Here is a 19,527-nt window from a genome sequence, read left to right as displayed (position 1 = left end):
TCCCAGAGATTTCTTGAATGTGTGGGAGATACCAGCTGCATCAGGAAGTTGAGTGAACTGCCCAGAGAAGGTGCCCTGCTGGATCTCCTCTTTGTGAACAGAGAAGGACTAGTGGATAATGTAGTGGTTGGAGGCCAACAAGGTGTAAGGAACTTTTTGGACTTTTAGTATGTCTCAACATCGCTGTCTCCACGATGACCACTTCCTGACTCAGCATAAAGGAGTACATCTTGAAGGAGACACATAGTCCCCGATAAAAATCACATCCTCCCTAGACGAGAACATCAGGAGTCTCAGCAGTCACCCATCGAGCTGCGCCTACGCGTGAGCCGGGTGGAGGGGAAACCATGGCGAGACAGATCAGCCCCTCACCAGCACGACCACCATGGACACCCGGGCATGCGCTCATGGAGGACCATGGAGTGGCACCTACAACAACGAGCCCCATGGAAATGGGCAGACAAACTGTGGGGATGGGGACTATAAAAAGGACAGACTGCATATCCCTTTGAAGAGGAGAACCAACTTGGAGCCAGGAACATGGAGCATCATCGGGCCGACAGAACATCGCCAGATCCCTTGTCGTGGTGGTGGTAACTAGTTGAGCCTCTACCATGTTCTTGCTTAGGGATTCCGACCTTTTCCTTTCTTTTTCTCTGTCCTATCGCTCTTATTAGTTGTTATAGAAAATAAAGTTTATAAGGTTATGCAGCATCTGACCACATTTGTGTCTTAATCTTGCTTTTGGGATTGTTTAAGAACCCTCCCCGATATTGGATCGGGACACAAGGGCACAGCAATCATGAAATAGGAGTTCTCTAGTCTGAGAGGGGGCAGCAGAACTGCCATCCTGGACTTCCAAAGGGCTGACTGACTTGTTTAGGCAACTGCTTGACAGAATCCCTTGAGGGACAGTCCTGAAGGGTAGAGGGGTCCAGGAAGGCTGGGCACTCTTCAAGAAGGAAGTCTTAATGGAACAGAAGCAGGCTGTCCCCAGGTGCTGTAAGAGAAGCTGCTGCTAGAGAAGGCCACCCTGGCTGACCAGGGAGCTTTGGCTGCAACTCAGGGAGAAAAGGAGAGTTCACAGCCTTTGGAATAAGGGGCTAGCCACTCAATGATTACAAAGATGCTGTGAAGCTATGCAGGGTGGAAATCAGGAGGTTTAAAGCCCAGCTAGAAATTAATCTGGCTTCAGCAGTCAAAGGTAACAAGAAAGGTTTCTATAAGTATGTCAACAGCAAAAGAAAGACCAGGGAGAGCCTCCATCCCCTGCTAGACATGGGACAAAACATGGTGACAAGTGATGAGGAAAAGGCTGAGCTGATTAATGTGTTCTTTGCCTCAGTCTTTAATAAAAGGACTAGTTGTAGTGAGGACTGAGGGAATCCAGCCTCCTCAGCCAGAAGACAGAAACTGGGAGAATGAAACCCCCACATTCCAGGAGGAGACAGTCAGTGACCTGCTGCATCACATAGACACACACAAGTCTATGGGACCAGATGGGATACACCCGAGGGTGCTGAAGGAGCTGGCTGGGGTGCTCACCAAGCTGCTTTCCATCATTTACCAGCAGTCCTGGCTGACCGGGGAGGTCCTGACAGATTGGAAATTGACCAATGTGACGCCCATCTATAAGAAGGATCGGAAGGATGATCCAGGAAATTACAGGCCTGTCAGCTTGACTTTGGTGCCCAGGAAGCTGATGGAGCAGCTCATCCTGAGTACCATCACACAACACTTGTGGGACAACCAGATGCTCAGGCCCAGTCAGCATGGGTTTATGAAAGGCAGGTCCTGCCTGACAGACCTGATCTCCTACGACAGGGTGACCTGCTTATTGGATGAGGGATAGGCTGTGGATGTTGTTTAGCTTGACTTCAGTAAGACCTTTGACTCCGTTTCCCACAGCATTCTCCTGGAGAAACTGTCTGCTCGTGGCTTGGATGAGCACACGCTTTGCTGGGTAAAAAACTGGATGACCGGGCCCAAAGAGTTGTGGAGAACGGAGTTAAATCCAGTTGGCAGCTGGTCACGAGTGGTGTCCCCCAGGGCTCGGTTTTGGGGCCACTCCTGTTTAACATCTTTATTGATGATCTGGACGAGGGGATCGAGTGCACCCTCAGTCAGTTTGCAGATGACACCCAGTTGGGTGGGAGTGTTGATCTGCTCGAGGGTAGAGAGGCTCTGCAGAGAGACCTGGACAGGCTAGAGCCATGGGCTGAGGCCAACTGGGGGAGTTTCCATAAGGCCAAATGCCGGGGGCTGCCCTTGGGCCACAACAACTCCCAGCAGCGCTACAGGCTTGGGGAGGAGTGGCTGGAGAGCTGCCAGTCAGAGAGGGACCTGGGGGTGTTGATTGACAGCCGGCTGCACAGGAGCCAGCAGTGTGCCCAGGTGGCCAAGAAGGCCAATGGCATCCTGGTTTGTGTCAGCAGTAGCGTGGCCAGCAGGGACAGGGAAGGGATCTGACCCCTGTACTCGGCACTGGTGAGGCCGCCCCTCGATTCCTGTGTTCAGTTTTGGGCCCCTCACTACAAAAAGGACATTGAATGACTCGAGCGTGTCCAGAGAAGGGCAACGAAGCTGGTGCAGGTCTGGAGCACAGGTTGTACAAGTTGCAGCTGAGGGAGCTGGGGTTGTTTAGCCTGGAGAAAAGATGGTCAGCAGAGGCCTTATCACTCTCTACAACTACCTGAAAGGAGGTTGTAGTGAGGTTGGTGTCGGTCTCTTCTCCAATGTAACAAGCAATAGGACAAGAGGAAATGGCCTCATGTTGCACTAGGGTAGGTTTAGATTGGATATTAGGAAGAATTTCTTCACTGAAAGGTTTGTCAAGCATTGGAACAGTCTTCCCAGGGAAGTGGTTGAGTCCCCATCCCTGAAGGTATTTAAAAGATGTGTGGATGTGGTACTTAGAGACATGATTTGGTGGGACTTGGCAGTGTTAGGTTTGTGGTTGAACTGGATGTTCTTAAAGGCCTTTTCCAGTGTAAATGATTCTATGGTTATACATACAAATTGAGACATGAGAGGCTGGAGAGCAGCCCCACAGAAAGAGATCTAGGGGTTTGGGTTGATGGCAAGCTGAATATCCGTCAACAGTGTGCCCTGGCAGCAAAAAGGGCCAACTGTGTCCTGGGGTGCATCAAGCACAGCACAGCTAGACAGTCGAGGGAGGTGATTGTCCCACTCTTCGCTGCACGGGTGCGGCCTCATCTCGAGTACTGTGTGCAGTTTTGAGTGCCTTGGTGTAAGAAGAACATAAAACTATTCGAGTGTGTCCAGAGGAGGGTGACCAAGACAGTGAAAGGTCTTGAGGGCAAGACTTACAAGAAGCGACTGAGGCCACTTGGTTTGTTCAGCTGGGAGCAGAGAAGGCTGAGGGGTGACCTCATCACAGTCTACAACTTCCTCAAGGGGGGGCAGTGGAGAGGGATGTGCTCACCTCTTCTCTTTGGGGACCAGTGATAGGACACAAGTAAATGGAATCAGGCTGAGTCAGGGGAAGTTCAGATGGGACATGAGGAAAAGGTTCTTCACTGGGAGGGTGGTCAGTGTAATGGTTTAAGCCCTGCCGGGACCAGAGAGCATGTTGCCGTTGCCCCTCCCCCACCCGCAGCCGGTCGGGCTGGCAGTGAGGCACAAACCCGGGCTAAAATAAGAAGAAATTTAATATAACAGAGTGATAAAGCAATCTGAACAACAACAGTAGCAATGATAACAACTAATAAACAGCAATAACAATGAACAAGACAAATGATATACAGAGAAATACTGCTAACTGGTCACGGAAACAGGTTCCTGCCACCGAGCCCGCCAAAGAGCAAGGTAAAAAGGTTCTGGCCTTGGACCTGACACCAGCATGATATGAATAACCTGGCTGGAGATCCCTTCCCCCTCTCTCTCTCTGCTGGGAAAACCTAACCCTATCCTAGCTGAACCAGGACAGTCAGTCACTGCAACAGGCTCCCCAGGAAGTGGTCACGGCACCAAGCCTGTCAGAGTTTGAGTGTCTGGTTGACGCTCTTAGTCATATGATTCAGTTTCAGGTAGTCCTGGGAGGAGCTGGTAGTTGGACTTGATGATCCTTATGGGTCCCTTCCAACTCAAGGTATTCTATGATTTTATTTTTTTTCATGCAGCTTAAAGAATGTTGGTTTAATATGTAGTTTGTATTTAACTAGCTTTTTTAATTGGTTGAAAGCATAACTTGCCATAAGACTTCAAGATTTAAATGTGAAACTAATTAGTTGGCTACTGTATTTTTAGTTGAACAAGAGAATTTCATTTTCATAGAAGGAATAGCAGTTTTGATTGCATTCATTACTTGTTGCATAGTTCTTATAAACAAGTGATTTGATCTTATCTTAATCTTTGATCTTACACTTTTCCTCTGAATACAGGTGATCAAGAATTAAAAATAGTACAAGGAGTAGTGACAAGACTTTGCCATGATTACGGGATGATAGATGATGTAATAATCTTCACAAAGGATGCTGTTAGAAAAGATATGCTGTTGACTGTTGGACAGGGAGTTACTGCAACTGTTGAAGAGGATAAAACATCGGGTGGTTTGAGGGCTATTAAGGTAAGAAGTGAAGATAAATAGGAGTCTCACTTTCTCTGTAAATCCCTTGAGACTTTCTTTTGGAGGTTACTATAGTTTTAGCCTCCTGAATTTGAAAAAAAACGATAAATTGCTAACCCTTCATCTAGTGGGGCTAAATTGTTTTGGTTTTTTATTATAGTTTATTCGATCTTCTTTAAATGTTCTTCCTTTAATAATGATTCTCTGAATATAGGTCTACATGTATTCAATATGAAATTGTTGGTTGAAATCATTTCATCAGAATTTGTTTAATCATATCTTTTTCAAATCTCTGTGTATTAACTTCTTCAAAGCTTCAAAGTCAGTTTTATGTTGCTTATATGAATGGATAAGAAAATAAAAACAGGGGCTCCAAGTTTTACTTTTTTTGCACAGAAAAGGATAAGAACATAAATTTCAGAACTTCCTGTTGTAAAAAATCACAGCTTAATGTCAAGTTATAAAAATGGATATTTCAGTAGCTTTCTTGCTTAAGACTTCATTTGCAAACCTACTTCAAGCTTGATTATACATTGTCATAACTTTAATTTTATAATCATATGGGGTCAACTCTCAAGTGCCTGTGATAATCTAGTGAGGAGGCTGAGTCAAGTGGCCCTTCTCCATTTAGATATTATGTAAATGTGACTGGTGCTTCAAAGACTGGCAGCAGTGCAGAAGCAGCTGATAACTGTGTAGTAGAGAACCCATCTTCTTGGCTTGTATCTGCTTGGTTTAGCTTCATTACACTTTAAGTACAGCACTCGACTGGTGTACTTCATGTAGTAAACTCACCCTAACCAAAAGTGTGAGCCAAAGCTTAAGCTGCTTGTACAGAGGAAATCACAGTGTAACTAGTTTGGAAGTTAACTTGAGTTGTCTAGTAAAGGGGTGTTTTATGATTAAGCATTTTATCAGCTCATACTGTCTCTAAAGAATGTAATCCACAACCATGGTGGCTTCAGAGGCCATGTTTCAGATAATAAGAAGCTAATGATTAGCTGAAGTATTCTAATGTTTCTAGTAATCTTAGTAGTAAAGTTCTGATACGCAGGTTTAATAAGAGCGTAATTTACCAGATTGAAGAATTTGTCATTACTGTGTTAAATTAGCAAATGATACATAAACTGGGGAAAGGAGGTCAAAATCCTGCATTCACTAGTATACAGTGTTTTTAATTCCTCATGCCTTTCTTTTATGCACCATCCTGATTTTGGTACTTAAGAGACATTTTAGCCAGTTGCCAGCAGTGTCCAGACACAACCAGCTGTCACAGGGAAGTGAGTCTACTATTTTGACACATTCAGTAATTCTGTTGATACCAAGTGGCATATATATTAATAGAGTGAATCACAGTTAATAACTGAAGCTGCTAATATCTCTGTGGTAACGTACTGGACACTTTTCAGAATTAGTCTGTTGACCAGTCCTGAACCTGTTCATACTAATGCTAATTAGAGGCATACCTTTAAAAATACTTTCGTCTGTCACCATGGAATTACTTCTTATTTATCTTTCTTTTCTGTAGTCATGGTTCTTCTCATGATGATAAACGAGCAGTTGAGGCTTCACTAGATTTTCTGTGCACTCTTTGGGAAAGACTTTCATGGCTTTTAACTAAGGCCCTGTATATCAGCAGAGGCATTGACATGTCTATGGAAAGCAGGGTTGCATGGTGTACTCTTTCTTGATCCCTATTCGCCCCAGAATTTGAGAATTTCATCCGTATGTTTTAATTTTTCAGATGTCTGAAGGTCAGGCTAACTCAATAAACTATTGAACACTTGAAAATCCAAGGGGTCATGTACATGTGCAGAGGTGTCTACAGTGTATCTGTGGTGTGCAGGATATGTAACTGCTGGAGTCTCATTGCTGCATAAAACATCTAATTAAGACTGGGAGAAGGGTGCATGTTTTGGAGGGCATGTGTTGTATGTACATAAAGCTCACATACACATCTATAACTGGAAGTATGATAGAAACTGTAACACTGCCTGTTGGTGATACTTAGGTTTTGAAGAGCTGCACTTAAGGCCAGTGGAGTCTCTGTAAAGGATGACCAGATACCATTGTGGGCTGCGTTGTGAGTGACCACACAAACAGTTTAGTCCAGTACAGTTACCCTCACTGCAATTAACGGTCTTTCTTTGAGTATGACTATGTGAATGAAGGAGAAGTGAAGGTTTGTCTTTGCCATGAGAAAGAGTTGCCTCCTGTAAAACACATTAGTACAGGTGTTAGCCTAGAAAGTTACTTTGGTTTATTTCTCAACTTTTTGGCCTCAAAAATCTGCCTAGGATTCAAAGCTCCAACTTCATCAGCCACTATAGCTGTTAATCTCAGGGAAAGCTCTTTATCTCATTAACCTATAAATAGGAAACCAATGCGAAAATGCTGAATGCCTGCTGAAAGCCTTTTTTTAATCGTTGTTTGTCAATAATAAATATGCTTTTCATCTAAACATGATAATAGTCCATGAGATGTGTACCAGGCTAATGGGGAAGACAAGTTTTCTGTCTGATAGTTGCACATAACTCCCTAGAGGCTCAAATTGATCTTAAAATTAAGAGCATACCTCTGAATTTTTTTTTCCTTTAAGGGTTGAATTGGCAGTAACTGAACTGTGCCTGATAAAATGAAAGTTGACTAGAAATGTGACTTCTCAAGTATGAGTAGACAGAAAATAAAAATACTAGAAGACTAACTTGATTTGTGGTTTACTCTGTAATGTCTGAGGGAAGTTCTTTGTGAAAATTGTGTCTTCAAGAAGTGCACCACATGAGTAGAAATAGCATTTAACAAGTGTAAAATTCTTCATGATATTTTGAATAGTGTGACTGTAGGAGGATTGTTTTCCATCTGTGCACAAATGCTGATCTATAAGAGAAGGATGGCACTGTACAGATACTTTTGTCAGTGTATTAATTTTTCATGTTATACATGAAGAAAATACTTTTCAGAGTTTCTAATATTTGTGTTGAAGTAAAAACACTACAGCTATTTTTTTTTTCCTCTTCTATCCAGTTGTGGCTTTTTAGTTATGCTCTTGTCTGCATTACACTAGTTTTCCACTCTGTTTCTTTATTCTGGTTGTGAATTTACAAATACTTAGCTTTCTGAAATAAGGTGTTAATTTAATCATCTGACTTGTACATTTACACTACAGTTCATGGAAAAAGTTGTCCATGGGCATTTCATGCATTTTAGTTGTTTAATCACTGCAGAGATAACCTTGCACACTTTCTTCATGCACAATACAACCTTATCCTCATAAGCTTCACAAGACAAGAATTTTGGATCTTTTTCTCCTGCTTTATTGCACAGTATAGTTTCTCTACATACCGTTTGGAGTCAGCAGTTCTTGCTCAATGGTCACACGTGCTTCTGTCCAGCAATAGTGGCATTGTTACAGGCCCTGACAGTCCTTCTAGAGAGCGGGGAAGCTCTGAAGAGCAAGTGTTTGAACTGCAGAGTGGAGACTTACGAACCTGCGATGGTGGTGGCCCTTTGGCACCAAGAAAAAGCACTTGCCGTTCTAGGAGCTCTAGTAATTAAGACCAGAGATGCTATATCTTACCCCAACATAGCAGTGGTGGAAAAATGGTTCCTGCACATTGACAGTTTGTAGGTTGTGTTCTGCAGAGAGCTGCTTAAACAAGCGAAGTTACACTTGAGGTGGTGATATGGAGAGTCTGTAAGAAGCAGCTCTTTAGGGTTTTTTAGTCAAATTATTAAAGAATAACTGAGGGGCAGTCTGAAATACATACGGTGTTTATAAATAACATCTTGAAAATATTTTTCTGCTTTCTGAAATAGTGATGTTCTAGATTTACTTGTATACAATCAGATTGCTGGGGAGGGTCCCTCTTTTCAAGATAAAGACAACTCCGAGGTCGATCTAAAGCATGGGAAGCATGAGAAAGATTGAACAAATCAACATGTAATTACAGTAGTTGTCAGTGTTGCAGCATACAGCAGACTTAAAAGAAGTAACTTACTGTTTGCTACGCATGGTTTTTGTGTACAAAAATGAACAAGTTCATATACAGTGAATATAGAATTGTCTAATAAGGAGTTTGATTTCCATAAGCAGTCGAAACTGATATTTATTGTAGGAATATATGTTTAACATATAATTGTGAGTATCATCTGTTTGAATGTTGGGGGTTTTTTGTATTAACAGGTAGATGCTGTCCAGAAAACGTGGGAAGACTCCAATTCTGCTTGTGATGCTTCTGAACTAAATATGAAAATATTAATTGGCAATATTACCTCTCTCTCTACGGATGGTGGTTATATTAATCAGAATACTTTTTTTGCAATGGAAGATGTCTGTGACGGTGTGTAGGGGCTTTCTTTTTGCTTTTTCGTAACGTTTTATATGTGCAATAGAAATATCTTCTGATAAACTTGCAGTCAACATCCCATATAAGTTCTAATACAGTGTATGTAGTGGAAAAAAACAGGCATTTGGGTGAAGAAAGCTACTTGTTCATTCTCACAGAGTGTAACTTGCTTGAATTTCATGTAAGCATGAATTTCATGTAAGCATGTGTAGTTTTCCACTAGCATCTCTTACGTAGTTTGTCATAACCTACTGGGGGAAGAATTGCAAAGAGAAGTTTGAACTTGATGGATCTAAATAACGCAGTGTTCTAGCTGGTCATTTTATTTAACTGAAACTAGTTCTGTATGGGAGTAACACAAATGTTATCAGTAGCAATTAAACTTGACAAATGTTCTGCTTTACATAGGTTTCAAACCTTGTGAAGGTGACTGGGTGCAAGCAAAATATTTTATTAACCCAACAACATGGAACAGTGAAGCAGTTGCTGTAAAGCCTTTGAGATATAAGCGAGTAGACAAGGTAAATGTTCTGCACGTTGTTTTTGTCAAGAGGAATTTTGTGTGAAGGGGGATTTTGTAGGTGGCTTTAAGTTGCTAATATTGGTAGATTTTCTATAACGCATCTTTAATTAAAAGATAAAATGTATCAACTCATCCATTAGAGGATTATTTCTAAAATAACAAAGCTTTTCGAAAAAGCATACATGTTTTGGTTAGAATTAGAAGAAACTTATTTCCTGGCTATCAATTGTTGATTTGGATGCTTATTGTTGCTTCAGTTACATTGGTTGCAATGAGGATGTGTGGATTTTCAAACTTTTTTAAAGAAGTAATGACTGGAATATGTTATGTTAACTTTAATTTATCCAAGTGTTTTGACTTAAAAATAACCATTCCCCCTTTTCTATTTTAATGAAAATACTTGTTCCATCTAGGGATACGTATATTAGGTTTATGTTTTATTGTTATTTGCTTTAACTGTATATATTGAACACTACCTGCATGTCAAGTATAAGAAAAAAATTTCTTCTCTTGTGGCTGCTAGTATTGAAGTATAAATTCGGTAAGTTGCTAAGTCACAAGACAGGTAACATGTGTACTGTAGTATGCACTTAGGTGGAACCTAATACTTATCTAAAGTACTTGTCTTTAGATTTAAAAATGTAAAGAAACACAAGCACAGAGATTCTAGGTTAGAGCTGTATGAATAACAAACCTCAGAATGCAGCTCTGTTAATGCTAAAATGGCTGTTGCAGGAAAAAGTTACGCAGTGGTAGTATGCCTGTTACCTTAAGCAGATAATATCAAGTAACACTGAATAACAAACTGTTACAGGTTCGCATTTCCAGCATCTGTGGAAGAAGTGGTACAGTAGATGACAGTATATTTTTCACTTTGGATTCATTGAGACTTCCTGATGGCTATTCACCTCATAGACATGATCTAGTCAACACAGTTGTGGTGGAGAGCAGTCAGTCATGTTATATTTGGAGAGCTCTCTGCTTGGTGCCAGTCAGCCTGGATAGGTAATATTCATTCTTTCATTCACTTTCTACTTAACTACTAGAGATGAATTGTAATTTCACATCTTAAATTTTGTTGGATTTATAAAGCGAGAAGTATTGTGGATTCTTCACTAGTTGACTAGAAGGCATGATAGATCATTAGGAAGATCAGAGTGTGGTATATTTTAGTCCTTGCTTTTTCACCTTCCTTTCCAGAAGGTGAGGATATCTATGCTTACTACAGAAGTAAAACTAGTAGGAGCTGAGCTCAGGGATATTGCTAGCCAAGGAAGGAATTTTGCATGGTTTTGTTAGAAAAATGCCAAGCTCATGCTCTTACCTCATGTTTCCTCTATTCTGTGCTCTTCTAGTGAGGACTTTACAATTTGAAAACCATTCTCAGCAAAACTGACATAAAATGGATGTTTCTTTAATCAATTTTGCTGAAGTTGTAGTGATTCTTCAAATATCTGTCCTAAATGGAATAGCTTAATGATCTCTATAATAGATTCATTAGGCTTGCAAATAATCAAACTGGGAGGTTCTGCAGGTACATCAGATGACACATGTGATGTAAGAAGAATCTAGACAGGTTGCATAAAAAGTTGAAAAAAGTAGATAATGTTCAGTATGGAGAAAAAGCAAAATTTTGTGAAATAATCAACTACACATGTAGAATGGGCAACAGCTAGTCAGTAGAAGTTCAGCAAAGGTCTGGAATTTGATTTTTTGAGTTCAAGTGTCTGTCCTGTGAAAAACAGAAATAAATACTGCCCAGATGTATATATGTCACTCTCAGTGCTAACAAGGCCTTGGTAGGATTACAGAATCTGATTTTGTAAGTCAAAAATAAGCTGTCAACCAACTGGAAAGTCCAAAGGAAAGCAAAACGAATGTTCAGATACCTCTCAAACATAGTCTTTGGGAGAACTTGCCTTGTTCAATCTCTAGGAAATACAACAGTACATGTATCTTCAAAAGAACTATGAAGAATAGAAGAAACTATTTGTTTTCACTGGAAGTAATGGACGTAATAGATTTAAACTGTATCTAGATGGAGCTTGAAGTGTTTGTATCTCCTTGCTCAACAGTACAATTTGCTTATGTTTTCAGTTAGACCTATTTTTAGGTTATTTTGATTTTATACAAAAAATCCTTGTGAAAGCCAAGTTATTAAAGTAGAGCCTAGGGTTGTTTTCTCAGTTTTGGTGTATTTCCTGCCATATAAAAAAATTGAGGTAGCTTAAGCTGCAATGGGAGACATCTAGTGGACTTCGCGAGTAAATTGGTATAGCTAATAAAGAACAGATGCAGTCATTTTCTACTTTATTGTATTAGATAACTAAGGAATACTTAGGGTATTTAAATATTGGCAAAATTATTTGAAAAATTTCCATGTGATTTTAGTGCTGATTTATCTAACTAAATAGTTTCTTAATTATGGAATAGAAACAGGTTTTTTGATGGTTTCTCCAGGCAGCTGAGACTGAGAGGTTAGAGTTATGGTCACTGTCTCAGACATGGAAGATCATGTGACTTCAATTTCCTAGGGATTTTTCATCAGTAGTATGTGTGATAATGGTTTTTAAGAGTGCTTCTTGGGTTTCAGTGTTTTTCAGTTTCTTGTTTGCTGCTTTCAGATTGTAGCAGCAAGCAGAAAACCTAAGAGCTTGGGGTACGTATTGAAATGCTTCCAGTGTAGTCATTTTACCTCTTGAGCTCCAGTGCTAACCCAGGACTCACTAAGGAGCTGCTTTTTGTGGTGTCTTGGTTCAGCTGCCAAAGAGATCCAGTTCCAGTCACCATTTGATTCAGCAAAGATTAGCTAGCTCCTTTACCATTTTAACCTTGTATCCAAAGTTTTATGCTAGTTTATTGTGCTGCTGACAAAAGGCTCGTTGTTTTTAATTTGCTGCTTAAATAGTAAAGGTAGTCTCATTGGAAGTATAAGTAACTAAGGAAAAAGTGAACCCTCTCACCTGTTGCTTTCTCAATGCTGTGACTATGTGGTGGTATAGTGATTCTTAACGCTGAATAACACATATTTGCTGAGTCCATCTGTGTTTCAAAATCACTAGCTAAAATTATTTTTACAGACAATCTCACTCTAATGGAGTCAATTTGGATGAGCCTTATGAAAACTTAATGAGAGACAAAGGAGGGTTGGAAGTATCAAGAATGACTGATTTTGGAACTCTGAAGCAGGGGGAATCTAACAGAATGATCATTTGGATAGAGTAAGCCTTTCTGATTGTTCTAAGTTTTCTCACTTTCCATCAGTCCATTGTCTGTAAACCTGTCTTTAACACAGGAAATTCTCACAGTTGAGCCTTGTGGTTCATGGTCTTCAAGTAACCCCCAAATACTATGGAATTAAAGAGAATTTCATACTGAATTTGATGTCTTTAGGACAGTCTTTTTATTGAGCATATATCTTGCAGATAGTGTTTTGAGACTCACAGTCTTTTTCAGTTTTAAAATCTGGAGTGAGGATTAAAGTAAATGCTTTTACTTGTGTGTTTAATTTAAACTGCAGATATGCTGCCATCTTCAAATTTTAGAACAAGAGGACTGTTGCATACTCATGTGTTAAAAGCAGACCAGATTTTTTTTTCTTAATTGTTTTTTTTCTTTGTTAGTTCTCCAGCATCTGGGTTAAAAAAATATGTCACTGTATCCTTGAGGGGGGCTTTCATTTGGTGTTTTTCTCTTGTTTTCTGGTTTGGTTGGGGTTTTTCACATCTGGGCATAGAGGCTCAGATGAAGTCACAACCGAATACCCTCTCATTTGTTGCTATGAGCTCTTTCCTAAGAGTTAGTTACCCAATCATAAATTTTAAGTTACCATAGCTTTTTTTATACACAGTGTTTCTGTGTGTTTCATATGGTAGTTGATATGACCTAGAAATATTAACATTTAGCAGAGGTTCTAGTCCTCATGAGTTAGAAGCAGCAGTGCAATTTCTTTCTGACAGCAGTTATGAAATAATGGCAAACTAACCTGCTACAGACAGTTGTATTTGACTCCAGGTAAAATTGAGCTTCTCAAGAACATTAACTATGCATTTAATTATGTAATTATTTACATAACTACTTCTAGGAATAAAGGGAGTGTACCACAGTCCTTAATCAGCTGCAGATTAGCTGGATGGGTGAAAGACAAGCAATTCAGTTTTCAGATTCCTCAGAAATGTGAGATCAGTCCAGAAGTGTATCTGTCATCTTTTCCAATAAATCAAGAAGATGTTTCAAAAGCTGCAATTAATTCATATAACAACCGTGGAGGAACAACATATGAGTCATTGAATAACACATCCATTATGAAGAATGGAGTCATTCCAGGTACAGTGAAGTGTTAACATTTGAATACTGAGTGTTAACTTTCAGAAAACCTCTACATTTGAGAAGACTTGCCTATGCTAGCTATAGCAATTGTGGTAACAGAATTTATTGTAATCTGTTTACTACAGAAGAAATTAATTCTCAAGATACAAATTTATCAAGGACAAAAGAAAACTTTTCACTTCTGAAAGATGAAAATCTGCATAGTGGAGAAAATGAGCAAAACCATGTGGAACAACCAATAAAGCATGTCAGTATTACTGAAGCAATTGTCATACCACCAGGTGGAAAAACATTTATAGTGATCATATGCACAGCTGTGTAAGTATTTATTTTCATTGGTTCTGACTGATAAAATGGAAACAAGTCATAAAAATTGACTTCATAGAATCATAGAATACCAGGTTGGAAGGGACCTCAAGGACCATCTGGTCCAGCCTTTCTTGGCAAAAGCATGGTCCAGACAAGATGGTCCAGCACCCTGCCCAGCTGAATCTTAAGTGTCCAGTGTTGGGGAATCCACCACTTCCCTGGGGAGATTATTCCAGTGGCTGATTGCTCTTATTGTGAAAAATTCTCCTTCTGTGTCCAGTTGAAATCTCCCCAGGATTAACTTGTACCCATTACCCCTCATCTTCTCTGTGTGACCCCTTGTAAAAAGGGAGTCTCCATCCTCTTTGTAGCCACCCTTTAAATGATGGAACATGATGGTAAGGTCTTCACTAAGCCTTCTCTTCTCAAGGCTGAACAAACCCAGTTCTCTCAGCCTTTTCTCATATGACAGGCTTCCCAGTCCTTTGGCCATCTTTGTGGCCCTTCTCTGGACCCTCTCCAACCCGTCCACAGCTTTTTTGTATAGCGGTGACCAAAACTGAACAGAGTATTCTCGGTGTGGCCTGACAAGCACTGAGTAGAGTGGGATAATGACTTCTTTATCTCTTAATAGGTCCCTTATTCTCCTAATATTCTCATAATAGTTCCCTTATTCTGGGCAGAATTCTCTCTGGTGTATAATAAAGTAAGCCAGTACATATTAGCAAATGATGTGGAAACCTCTATTAGACCTTGAAAGTAGTTAGCATTTTAATGCTTGATTCCGATTTTTGTTGAAAGAAAACGGTAGTAGTAAACGAAGAAATTTTAAGGTAATTTATCTTAAAAAAGCATAGTAAGGTGAAGATAATGCCTACAGCTGGTTATATTCTTTTCAGGAAACCCATTGCTCCATGAGCACTAGAGCTAATGCAGATTTCCTGGGAATTTTTGTGTTATGTCTGATATGTTTCTTCCAGTCTGAGTACCGTGACATCATATTCATGTTGCTACATGACTTGATCTCAAACTTCCCTGTTGTGTGATATTCAGTGCAGGTTATGTATGCTGAAATAAAAAAGAAAAGAGTGTTCTTCCTTAAAGGTGTAATTTATAGAGGAAGTGTTTTGCAGATCTTAGAAAACTCTTGAAAAACAAAAATACTTTAGAAAATATTTTGTGAATTTAGTTAAGAATGAAAAGTGGCTTTGTGTGAACTCTTTCAGAATGATGGAAAACTTATTTTCATGTACTTTCCAGTTACTTCCAGCTGTAGCTCTACAAATGTGTACCACTACCATTGATTCTTATGATTATAATTTAAAAATTGGACAGCCGAAAAAAAGTCAAATGGTTTCATTCATCAAAGTAACACTGCATTAACTTTCACACTACTTCTGTTAACAATTTCAAATAGTGAGACAAGGGATAGAAATTTTCTTAGGATGATTTAGCTGCAGTTTGAAAGATAAGCTGCAGGCATGGCCTGCCTTTGTGGTAAAAGATGGGTAGAAAGAACAATTTAGATTTCACTGTAGATCTAAATGCCACAAAGTCTGAGAATCTTCTAATAATACAGAACGATCCACACAAAATTCCATAAGAGGTTGCAGCATGAAGGTAACAAGTGCTTGCTGGCCACTTAAAGAGACCATAGAGACTGCAATTTAGACCATAAATCTGGACAGTTCAGTGTCTGCACAGACTTCATGTATCAGAGAAAATCAGGTTATAGCTTTAATCTGAGAAGATAATGATAGTTGACATGAAAAAGTGGTACTCCTGCCAAAAAAGTAGTAAGCTGGAATCCTTCTGGGATGCATTTTTTTCAGGCACATGATAAGTGTTGGGCTCTGTAGTTAGTGCTGAGGAGAGAATTGGGCTCTGGGTAGTGCTAGGATGAGTTCCTTAAGGGATTTCAGAGCGGATGGTGTCTGTTAGATCTTTTGTCTTCAGTTTCTTCAGACTGGTTTCTAAGGAACTTTTCCTTTTTGTTTTTTTAATTACTCCTCAAGCACCATTTACACATATAAAGTGCATTTTTCAGAAATAAAGGATCTTTCCTACTTTCTCCACGATATGTTTACAGTTAGGGTTCAGTTCTGAGAAGCCTTAAGAAAGGTGGAGGAAAGCTGTTGCTAAGAACAGTGAAAGGATATGCTACAGGTTCTTCTAGAAATGTTTGGCTAATCTTTTTCACTAGCAGTAATTCTAAGATATTTCTTGACAGAAGTATTAATTCTGTACCTAGTATGTTGAGGGGAGGGATTTTACTCTTTACCCAAGCTTTTGATGAAAGTGGGGTTTTGAGATTTTTACTCTTTTCCTCCCCCCTAGTTATTCATGATAGCTGGATTGAATTCAGGGTGGGGAGTATGAGGAATTACCCAAAATTAGCAGTTCTTGTATGTTACTGAAATGAGAATCTATGGTTTTATTTTAAAAAATACTTATGGCTGGGGGAAATGAAGTGTGAATGTGATGGTTCTAAGAACATAACTTCTGCTTACTTGAAGAAATCCTGGGTACAGTAAAGAACTCCTGTTGCTTGGTTTTTCTGATTTTACTGTTGGACGCTACATTGAAGCCACTGTAACAAATGAAGAAGAATTACTAATAGCACCTGTGGAACCATTTTCTCCAAGAAAGCCTAAAATTACTGCAGAACCTCAGCCAAGGAAGACAACAGTGGTTGCCCCTAAATACAGGAGGTACTGTCAATCAGAGGAAAAAAAACCCACTTGCCTAATACTGCTTTATTTGGTATTTCTGTATCTGTTCTGTAATGCTGACAAAGAAAATGTGAAACTGAGAGTCTGTACATGTTTATGTATGTATGTTGTAAACAAGATAATTGTGGACATTACTGATAGAAGAAATTGTTTCAGTAATGACTGCTTGATTTCTTTGTATATCTGTCAAGCAGGAGCTCTTTCTACTATATAACGTGATAAACAAGATTAAACACTGTCGTGTAGTAATTTACAAGTAACAATTGTGCTAGTAGGAAAAAAGATGGATAATTGGAAATAGCTTTCTGAGAGTTAGCTTCTTAACTCCTCAAGCAACTCAGACATCTGTATCTGATGTTTCCCATATTTCATTCAGAACTTTTCCTTTACAAATAAGCTTCTATTATACTTAGAGTATTTGATTAGTTATAAAAATACCCCTAAACTGAAAAAGCAGACACACAATGTTTTCAAATAATCTGTAACTGGAACACTTCTCTGCCTTCCCAGTATAGCAAACTTCTCAATTGTCACTTTGAATGAATCATTGTGTCTGTCATGTGTGTGTTGGTTTTAGCCTTGATGATGTGGCATGTTAACTAGCTGTTTTTCACATCTGTAATTTGAGAAAGCTAAATGGTATGTCATACATTTTTGTTTTAGAAATCACCGGAAGTTGCCAAGCTTTCTCCCGCATTATACCGTACCAGATGAGCTAAGAAAATGTGTGGAGAGGAAGTTAGACATTCTGACCTTTCAGCCTCTTCTAGCAGAGGTATGCAAGTATAGGTTTATATAAGAAATTGTATCTTATGTGTGTTTCTTCAAGCTGGCTTTAATTTAGCAAAAATGTGTAGCCCTTAGTGTAATACAAGATGATGTAATACTATTACCAAGTAGACTTAAGACTTTAGTCTGTATCCAGTAACTTTTATGGGTTTCAGTATGTCACAGAATTCAAGCTTACAAGAGTGCCAAAGGGTAAATGTGAAGAACTGAAAAGGGAGAAGTACACTGGGGTGCGGGGGAGGAGGGATATTACAGAACCCTAACAAAGATTCTTCTTCACTCTCACTTTTTAAGCATCATTGGAAAGGGTTTTGGGGTCCAGAAGCTGTTTCATAGCAAATGAAAGCAGAAATTCTTAAGTTATAACAGAGGACTCTTTTTTGGTTGTTCAAAACTTCTTTTAAAAAAAAATCTTCAAACTTAATTCACTATGGCTTCTTGAAATTTTTCCTGCAAATATAGTGACTTTGGAATATGTTAAAAAAAAAAAAAAAAAACACAAAAAAACAAACACTAAAACAAAAAACAAAACCCTGGAGTCTAAGAAGAATATTAGTGATTCCTTCTCCAAAACTTTGTCCTGGCTTCTGGTAGAACATTGCTGCAACTCAATCCTACCCCCACCCCATCCCCCCAACTTTTTAAGGACTTAAACTGAGGCTGTTACTTAATTTTTCAAAAATTTAAAAGGCTATACTGTCTGCTTTCTAAACAGCTCACACAAAAATCTGAGGTCATAGCATTAAGACAGCAGTTAGCGATCATCTCTCAAAGAGGATAAAACTCTGTACTGTTTGAAATAATGGCAGGCTTTCAGTATAAAATTAACAGTAACTCTTTTTTAAACCACACTAAGTTGTGTCTGGTACTGGTGATTGTTTGAAGTCTGCTCCAGAAACCACTGCTCATTTGCCTTGTATTTGAGTGGGAAGATAGCAAATAGAAAGCATTCTGTGCTATCAGTCATTGTTTAGATAGAGCTTTGTACTGTTGGAGAATAACTTGAGTGAGATGCATTAAGCTCCAAGGGAGAAAGTTCAGGTTGAGTCTGCCGTAAGTTGTGTAATCATCAGCTAGGGCCAAGACTCAGGCTCTTATCTCTTCACTCATCTCTGCCCAGTTCACTTAGATTTTATGATATCTGGGATTGCTGAGCACAGAATTCAGTTTGTAGACTGCCCCTGAATTCAGATGCTGAAACTGCCATTGTAGGAGGGAGAGACTTAGTTAACTCTTTAGCTGACTGGCTATTGCATCTGAGTGCCGAGGACTATACTAATTCTGCTTTAACCTGCTGGGGGAGTTTAAAATATTAACTAGTGTATAGATACATGTGTTAGGTGCCTTAACTGGCAACCCAGTTGCTGCGCAGTCTGTCTTAGGAGGTGTTTTGTATAATGTTAAGAATAGTGGGTTCCATATCTTAGTGTAAAAATTACAACAATAATGTGTACTTTTCTTGGTTTTCAGCATCTTAATCTAGATAATTATAAAGCAAAGTTTTCTACTCTCTTGTGGCTTGAAGAGATCCATGCAGAAATGGAGATCAAAGACTTTAACATGAGTGGGGTTACTTTGAAAAGGAGTGGGAATTTGTTAGTGTTGGAAGTGCCTGGAGTGGAAGAGGGCAGACCTCGCCTGACTACAGGTAGTAATTAATGTGAGATAAAGCCAAACAGCATATTGATCGATATATTCAGTGCAATACAGACTCCATTGCTTATTCATTTGTTTAAAGATATCTCTCACATACTTTAACACAAAGTTATTAATCTATGTTACTAGACAGGTGAACTGCACTGTTAGTGTCTCAGTGTGAGTCTTACAGCAGCTGCTGGCTGAAGCAGCATTGCATGTGTCTGTTCTTATGCATGTTCCAATACTTTAGGATTTTTCATGTACAAAAATTGG

The 19,527-nt window shown here is 39.3% G+C and overlaps 1 protein-coding gene across 2 annotated transcripts in view; it reads left to right on the top strand.

Moving 5' to 3' along the window:
- Positions 1 to 19,527, top strand: part of MOV10L1 (Mov10 like RNA helicase 1) — a 44,165-nt gene that overhangs the window by 6,241 nt on the left and 18,397 nt on the right. The window contains exons 2-11 of one of the 2 annotated variants that reach the window (XM_074901593.1): positions 4,404 to 4,588; positions 8,772 to 8,928; positions 9,343 to 9,455; positions 10,272 to 10,462; positions 12,538 to 12,678; positions 13,542 to 13,783; positions 13,912 to 14,104; positions 16,612 to 16,806; positions 17,491 to 17,602; positions 19,087 to 19,264. In XM_074901593.1, the coding sequence (XP_074757694.1) occupies positions 4,404 to 4,588; positions 8,772 to 8,928; positions 9,343 to 9,455; positions 10,272 to 10,462; positions 12,538 to 12,678; positions 13,542 to 13,783; positions 13,912 to 14,104; positions 16,612 to 16,806; positions 17,491 to 17,602; positions 19,087 to 19,264 (1,707 nt within the window). Of the gene's footprint in view, positions 1 to 4,403; positions 4,589 to 8,771; positions 8,929 to 9,342; positions 9,456 to 10,271; positions 10,463 to 12,537; positions 12,679 to 13,541; positions 13,784 to 13,911; positions 14,105 to 16,611; positions 16,807 to 17,490; positions 17,603 to 19,086; positions 19,265 to 19,527 lie in introns of those variants that run through there. The other variant, XM_074901594.1, reaches the window with a different exon arrangement.

The sequence above is a fragment of the Athene noctua genome, chromosome 3 (genome assembly GCF_965140245.1).
Source record: "Athene noctua chromosome 3, bAthNoc1.hap1.1, whole genome shotgun sequence".
Taxonomy (NCBI): Eukaryota; Metazoa; Chordata; class Aves; order Strigiformes; family Strigidae; genus Athene; species Athene noctua.
The sequence above is the reverse complement of the archived record's forward strand: the minus strand, read 5'-3'. Positions and strand labels throughout refer to the sequence as shown.